The 8,294-nt window shown below is 51.5% G+C and overlaps 1 protein-coding gene across 1 annotated transcript; it reads right to left on the reverse strand.

Annotated features, from left to right (window-relative positions):
* Positions 1 to 3,936: 3,936 nt before the first annotated feature.
* On the reverse strand, positions 3,937 to 8,024 carry FEM1A (fem-1 homolog A). Its single transcript, XM_036240775.1, has one exon. The coding sequence runs from the start codon at positions 7,680 to 7,682 to the stop codon at positions 5,688 to 5,690; it is 1,995 nt and encodes a 664-aa protein (XP_036096668.1). The 5' UTR covers positions 7,683 to 8,024; the 3' UTR covers positions 3,937 to 5,687.
* Between the last annotated feature and the right edge of the window lie 270 nt (positions 8,025 to 8,294).

The following is an 8,294-nucleotide window of genomic DNA, read 5'->3' on the forward strand; positions in this document are numbered from 1 at the left end:
GCTTTTGCCAGCCCAACTCCAAAGTAGATCTGACATCCATCCATTTCTTTCCACCCATGGCATGGCCTGGCCTAGCCCACATCTCCCGTGCTCACTGGGACACCTGCCTATCTCCCTCCACCCTCCACCCATGGTCTCTAGATTCACCCCAAACCATTCCTCTAGCCTCACCCACAGTGACCTCAAAACTTAAATCAGGTCACTCCTCTTCAACTTGAAACTGCCACAGCTGCTTGTCTCCCTAAAGATCAAACTCAAACAGCTCACTGGGGCCTCAATGCCCTGCACCATCTGCCTGCGGCCCCAGCTCTCCCTCGGTCTTCTGATCTGGCCACTCGGGCCTCCTTGCTCTTTTTATTTTATGTATGTGTGTATGTATGTATGTATGTATGTATCCTCACCCGAGGACACGAGGACACTTTTCCATATTTTGTTCAGATAGAGTGGGAAAGGGAGAGAGAGAAACATCGATGTGAAAGGGACACATCGAGTGGTTGCCACCTGCACGACCCAACCAGGGCCAGGGACAAACTGCAACCGAGGTACATGCCCTTAGCGGGAACTGAACTCAGGTCTCTCTGGTCGATGCTCTAACCACTGAGCCAAACCGGCCAGGGCTCCTTGCTCTTTTTAGAGCAAACCATGTGAGTTCATTTATTCATTCAACAAACATTTACAGAGCTACTGTGTGTCAGGCCTTCTGTAGGCACTGGGAACACAGCAGGGAATGAGCTTGTGTAGGTGACGTCTCAGGGAAGGGACACGATGAACAAAGGAAGCACATAAAGAAGATGATTTTATCATGGAAGTAGGGAACAGACTGGCAAACCTCAGAAAAATAGGGGGGTGGAAGGGATGGAAAGAGAGAAACCAAAGAACTTATATGCATATATGCATAACCAATCGACATGGACACTAGGCTGGGGAAGGCATGAAGGGGGTGGGAGCGGGAAGGAGGGGGTCAATGGGGAAAAAAGGGGGACATCTGTAATAATTTCAACAATAATAAAAAGATAATTGTTCCAGCTGGTTTGGCTCAGCAGTTAGAGTGTTGGCCCGTGGACCAAAGGGTCACGGGTTCAATTCCCAGTAAAGGGCACACACCTGGGTTGCAGGTTCACCCCCTGCCCTGGCTGGAATTCTGTGGGAGGCAACCAATAGATGTGTCTCTTTTGCATCAATGTTTCTTTCTCTCTTTCCCCTCCTTCCCTTCCATTCTATCTAAAAAATCAATGGAAAAATATCCTCGGGTGAGGATATATATATATATATATATATATATATATATATATGGTTATAAGGGTTTAGAAGGGAATACACAGGGGGATGCAGTGGAGGATGGGTGGGCCTGTGCCTTTGATGATCTGGGAGGGCTTCATGAAGGAGCTGCTATTTTATCAAGATCATTGCTCAATGGGCTTATAATAGAAGACATTAGGGCATAGTCCTGGGGGACAGAGTTCCCTGGGGGATCTCAAATGCCTTTTTTTGTTTGTTTGTTTGTTTGTTTGTTTGTTTTGTGCCCTTGACCAGGATTGAACCCATGACTCTTTGGTCCGTGGGCCAAAGCTCTAACCACTGAAAAAAACTGTCTTGTTTAATATCTAAGTTCAAAGTCTCTTCTGTGACCTACAAGAACCACAGGTATTTGGGTCAGGGGAGGGAACATTTCTCCCCCAGCCCTGCAAGAGGTGTGGTGCTGCCTGAATTTGGGCTGGGAATTGCCTAACACATGGGACAACCTCTGGATGGAACCACTCTGTCCAGTCCTAACAGATTCTCCTACAGGAATCCATACCCCACCCATCCTTTCTCCAGGTACATGGAGTTGGTGCCCTGCTGTGCCAGCAGTCCCAGGGGTTGGTCATCTCACCTTTTCAGCCAGTGAAGTGATTCAGAACTGTGCTATCTTTAACTTCAGGCCAGGACGCTCCGCTCCCCTCCCGTAAACACTGCTCAGATGACAGTGCTGGAATCCCGTGGGGGTGGCGGGCTCTGTGCATGGTCCTGCCATCAGGGCCTGCTCCTTGTGTCCCCTGCTGCTGCCTCAAGTAGTCCAAGGACTGAAATACTGGGAGTCGAGAGGCACTCATCCATTTACTCACACAACACGTGGGTGCTAAGGACATGGCAGTGACTAAGACGGACCCTCACAGGGCTCTGGAGGGCCTGAGAAAGCATTAAACAAGTATATGAGCAAATGAGCAGAATTTAGGGCCTGACTTCGGTTCTGTGGAGGCAGGAAGGCGGGAAGTGACAGTGAGTAGGCCTAGTGGCTCCCACCAATGAGTTGGGCTACATGCTTCCTGGCTGAGTGAGCTTGAGCAAACCCCTATCCCTCTCTGAGCCTCAATTTGCTCATCAGTGAAATGGGTCATTTTCCTGGCTGTGTGGCCTTGGGCAGGCCACTTGGCCTCTCTGAGCTTATTTATTCACTGATAAATTAGAGGTAGTAATTTTATTATCATGTTTTTTTGTTTGCCCTCTTCCTCCATGGAATGTTTCATTTTACAGTACCGTCACTTGGGAGAGGTGGGCTCTTCCTCCGCCCCCCATTTCTGGGCTAGTGATTGGTCCAATCCAAGTGAACTTTGGATTTTGGCTTAGCAGAAAGATGCCTTTCATTCTGCTGGCTGACATATAGGGACAACTGGAAACAAGGTCATTCTTTGAGCTGTTGAAACAAACCTCACCTGAACCTGCCCGAGCTGTTTTAAGATCACTTTCAGTGGGGAGTTTTGGCTTATAAAGCATTTGGCACAGATCAGTTTTCCTCTTTGGTGAGCCTCATAATACCTCTTATTTTCTTTTCTTTTTTTTTTTTTTTATCCTCACCTGAGGACATTTTTCCATTTTTTGTACAGATAGAGTGGGAGGGAGAGAGAGGAAGAGAGAGAGAGAGAGAAACATCAACGTGAAAGGGACACATCGAGTGGCTGCCACCTGCACGACCAACCAGGGCCGGGGACAAACTGCAACCGAAGTACGTGCCCTTAGCGGGAACCGAACCCGGGTCTCTCCGGACCGCAGGCCGGCGCTCTAACCGCTGAGCCAAACCGGCCAGGGCTCATAATACCTCTTAAATCACCTCAAAATAGGAATAATAATACATACGTCACAGAGTTGCTATGAGCAGTTAATGAGGTGGCCCACTTAAGCATGTAGAATGCCAGCATACAGTCAGGGCTCAATAAATGCTTTTGCACTGTTGTGTGTCTCCCAGGAAGACATGGCTCTGAGAGCATCTGCTGATTTGAAATCCACTCCTTTAAGACAAGGATATACCCATGCTGTAGCTAAATGCGTGTTAGCTATTGAGAGTTTGACAGAACTCTCCAGCTCAGTGAACTGTTATTGGAGGTGAAATGTCACCAGGACATGGCCTTCCCTACTGCCACAGGAGGTGAGAACATGGAAATTTCACTGACCTAAGGAATAAAAGCTCAATCCTTACACCTAAGGGGATTGGCAAACAGTGGGTGCTCGGGAAAAACTCAATAACCACCTAATGAGGCAGTGATTTGGGGTAGGAGTTTGATTGTACTAATGTGGAGAAACCCAGAATTTCACAAATGAGATGGTAGTAGGAAAAAAAAAAAAAAAGAAAAGAGGGGAAGCCTGAATTTCCCTAAATTGGAATTAGCTCCACGAAACCCACCAAGTTCATGGACAGACTTCCTAGGCCACAGCACTCCCCCGTTCCATCAATGGGTCTCATGGAGTTAGTGGGCCTTCCTGTTTCCTCAGCCCTTCCTTGCCTTTCAGAAGAGTCAAGCCACCCTCTTTTCCACGGCAACCCTATCACACAGTGAGGAGCTTGGACTAAGTCAGTGGTTTTCACTTTTTCTTTTTTATACAGTAATACTCCATTTTCGAAAGAAATCTTACACAGAGCCCCGGCACATAAAAACTCCTTCAGTTAGAGGTGGCGACCAGAGGGCTACTTCTTTAAGTGGACTGTCTCTATGCGTTTTATTCTCAGAGGCACCCGCTTCCCTCCTTCTCCCCCACCTACCCCAGCAAGGAACTCTCTCTCGGGTGGTTTCCTTTAAATGTTATCTTTTTAATGACTTAAAACACCAGTGCCAGGACTCACAATTTAAACAGCCTCATTTCTTTATTCCGTGCTGTTTCCCACCTCAACGAAAGGTAAAACCTGGTCTTATAAATAAATAACATCCTAAGTAACACTGCAAATCCACACGAGACCTAGTTTTCCCAGAGGGCAGAATATCCAGGGACCTGCTGTGGTGTCTGAAGGCCTCTGTGTAGCTGTCACTGGACAATGCTATAGGAGAGGCATGGGGTGAAGATGCTACTGTCCTGAATGTGACCTTTCTCCTGAGCTTCAGTCCCTTTCTGCTATTCACTTTTGTCCAGATAGGCCAGGAACAGTCCCCTTCTGCCTATCAGGGCATATGCAGTATAACCCATGAAAAATCTCCCTGCAGTAGGTCCTCTAACACAGGCACTTTACACTGAGTGCTCAAGACTTTGTATCACAGTTCTCAGCATTCACTGTCCCATCCAGCTGATTTACTGAGTTAATGCTGTACATAGAATTTCCTTGGGAAGACCTGGACTCAGTTCCTTAAGCAGTGGTAAAAGTGGGTGGGGCCACTTGGGGTGGCTATACCCACAATAAAGCTGTGCACTTGTGTGATGTGTGGGACTGAAGCATCCTGCAGTTCTAATTCTAAATCTGTGTAAACCATGCCCCAAACCAACCTTGCTAGTTCTCACAGTGGGAAACTCATATCAAGCTCAGCAACTTGGGTGTTTGGCTTGAACCTGTTTAGAAAAAAATACTTCTTTAATGAGGATGGGAATACAAGGCCCAGGTAAAAGGCAAATGAGTGAAGATTTAAGAAATGTACAGCCACCTGTGTTTTAGGAGCTGCTACCACAGTTTTCTACCTCCTTTACCAATTCTTCACACAAAAACTCGCTCCTGAGGGCCTTGGCCACCCCAGGTGCGACAAAACCCTTGGTGAGCAAAATTAACTTATCAAGTCTTAAAAGAAATTTCAAATTCTTAAGAAAAAAAAAATGGCAGCAATACCTCAGCACTCCTGTGCAATGCCTGTAGCCTGCCCACCTACTAAACAAACAGAACACCAAACCAGCCCAAAGCTATGCAAGTGGCAGGCTGCCCTGAACAGAGATCCCTGCCTATGTAGGCCAACTATGGCAACGCGGGAGGGAGCGGGGTGCGACTGTGCTGGAAGAAGTGACAGGTGGTCTTGCTTTTTGAGTCTTCAACTTTCCATCTTGGGACCCCCCAGTCCTCATACTGCATTTTGTGGCTTGGTTTATCCAGCCATGTAAGGGGCAAAGAAGGACAGACCCAGTTTTCAGTTTCTTCCTGTTTCTAGCAAAGGAGAAAGGCAATGGCTTCAATCCCTCTGCCTCTCAGTAAGAAAGCAAAATCTTCTGAGATCCAGACAGATGGGATGTGTGGAAGGTCGTGCATCTTCTGCCAATTAAGGATGGTACATGTGCTCCTGGAGAAAGACAGTTCTCTGAGCACATGATCTGGAAGGCTTCTAGCACCAATAGCTAACTCCTTTCCCCACTCTGCAGAGGTGAAGGGCTGTGGAGGTAGGAAAACCCTTCTTCCAGTTTCATGCCACTTGAAGTGTTCAGCAAGAGGGCAAGGACTGGTGTGGGCTACTCTCAGAATCCTATCAGTGCAGCTCGATGAAAGCCTCCAGCTCTTCGGGGATGAAGCCTTTGTAGGGGATCTTATTTTTGTCCAGGGCGCGGGCTGCAAGGCACTGCAGGGTTACGTAGTTGAAGGGCTGAATGGTGCTCTTAGCCAGCAGCTTCTCATCCAGCAGCTCATAGGCTGTTTTCTTGAAGGCATTGGTGGCATCCATGTGGGCCCCCGCTTCAATCAGGGCATTCATAATTCCTGGGCAATTGTTCTGGGCTGCTATGTGCAATGGGGTGTTGTTGTCAAAGTCCCTACTGTCCGGGTCGGCCCCACAGTCGAGCAGTACCTTGACCACCTGGAGTGAGGGGAATCTGCCCACGGGGTATCGGCCCACATTTGTGGTGTCCTTGTCCATGGCCATGTGCAAAGGGGTGAAGCCGTTCTTGCCCCGGGGGGCACACTTCAGCAGCCGGTAAACGGTCTGATGCTTTAGATGCTCCTGGTCTGGTGTGCACTCCACTTTCTCCAACAGATAAAGCAGGTGGAGGATGATGGCCAGGGCCTTGGTGAACTGGACAGAGTCCCCCGGTTCCTTGGGCAGTTGTAGGGCCCGTTCCACTTCCCGAACCCCTTTGCAGAGCACCCCCATGAGGTCTGCAAAGCCGATTTGTGTGCCCAGGCTGCCCTTGGCCGACCGGTCCTGAAGCACGTATGAAAAGAGTTCAGCAAATGAAAGGAAACTGCTGGCGGTCATGGGGCTCAGAGGCTCCAGGTTGTTCTGTTGCATGTCTAGGGCATATTTCCACAAGCGGATACAGCGCTCAAAATTGCCTGAGTCGGCATACACTGCGCCCCTGTAACGAATATAATAAGAAGTGTCTGGGTGAGAAGGTCCCAGGATGCGCTCTCGTATCAACAGGGCCTGCATGCGCATCTCGTCCGGGTCGGTTATAAGCGCTTCCAATTCCTCTGCAGTATTCACCTCCCTGGAATAATCATAGGCCAGGACTAGCTGCGGGGGCTCTGGTTTGGGCAGATACACGCCCCCCTGGTGACGCAGCTCCATAGCCCGTCTCCAGTGTTTCAGGGCCCCAAGCAAATCACGCTTCTTATCGACATACGTGGCTCCCAGCAATTCCAAGGCTTCCACCGCAGCTTCCCGGCTAGTGGGGCAGCAGCTCTCATACGATTCACTGCCAAGTGGTTCCTCCGGGGAGGAACTGCAACAACTGGCCTCCTGGGGCTTCATGCATCCGGGACTGGTGGAAGGACCTTCCTGGGCCAGCCCTGGCTGCACCTCCTTCCCAGCAGGCTGCTCCTGGATAAGATACTCCACGATGTTGGTGTGGCCGGTCACGCTGGCCGCCAGCAACGGAGTCATGCCGTAGCCATCGCGTTCCATGCGGGCGTTGCACCCAAGCAGCAGCTGCAGGATCTCCAAGCTGCCGGATTCGGCGCAGTCGTGCAGGGCCGTGTTACCCTTGGCGCTGCGCCGGTTCACCTGGGCGCCCTGCTCCAGCAGGTAGCGGGCGATCTCACGGTGCCCCTTGTAACAGGAGATCATGAGGCAAGTGTGCCCGTGCCGATTGGCCACCTCCAGGTCGGCCTGATGCTCGCCCACCAGGTAGCGCACCACTTCCAGGTGCCCATCGAAGCAGGCGGCGCGCAGGGGCGTGGAGTTGGTGCGCGTAGTGCGGTTCACCGAGGCCCCACGGCGCAGCAGGCTTTGCACCACGTCCAGGTGGCCGGCGGCTGAGGCGGCCCACAGCGGCGGCGCGCCCTCGATGGTCTCGCCATCGAAGTGCACAGAGCCTCCCGCCTCCACGCTCGCCCCGCACCGGTCCACCAGGTACTCGACCACGTCCAGGTGGCCGTAGCGGGAGGCAATGAGCAGCGGCGTCCCCTCGCCGGCCACCTCGCCCGTCAGCTCGTCCAGCTCTTCCCGGCTCCGGCCGCTGAGCAGTTTTTGAAGCAGCTGAAGCTTGCCGTCGCGGGCGGCGTTGTACACGACGGTGCGGAGGTCCATGGTCCGGAATTCCGCCAGGCCAACATGGGCCGGCCGCCGGGAGACGGGGAGACGGGGAGACGGGGAGACGGCGAGCTACAGCCCGGAGGAGCAGGCTGCAACCTTCACCGTCTCCCCCGCCGCCATCTTAAGGGCCCCTTGGGCGGTACAAAATGGTTGCCGCTGCCTGGTGCCGTTGTCTAATGGGAGCGCGTAGAGACATGTAGTCCTCTCAGCCGGCCTACTGTGTAAGGTAGAGAAGGAACTGCGAAGTTCGAGGACTGTATCTCCCAGAAGTTCGCGGGCTAGCCCCAGCGAACTTGTAGCACGGTGCATGGTGGGAATTGTCGTTCCATTTGCAGCCGATTGTAGTGGAAACTGTCAGCGGAGGACTACAATTCCCGAGATGCAATGCTATCGCGACAGTTTACGGCACCCACGGAAGTTCTGTGGCTGTCTCAAAGCCGGTGCCCACAGGAAACGCAAGCGAAGGTCAAAGACTACGTTCCCCAAAAGGCATCGGGAGCAACTTGGCGCCTATTATTGAGAGTGAAGGCTGGTTAAGCCGGCCAAACGGTCTAATTTGGGCTGCTGACAGACAGGGGGCGCTCAGGGGAGGCAGGAAAGCCGGCG

The sequence above is a fragment of the Molossus molossus genome, unplaced genomic scaffold (assembly GCF_014108415.1).
Source record: "Molossus molossus isolate mMolMol1 unplaced genomic scaffold, mMolMol1.p scaffold_m16_p_4, whole genome shotgun sequence".
Lineage (NCBI taxonomy): Eukaryota > Metazoa > Chordata > Mammalia > Chiroptera > Molossidae > Molossus > Molossus molossus.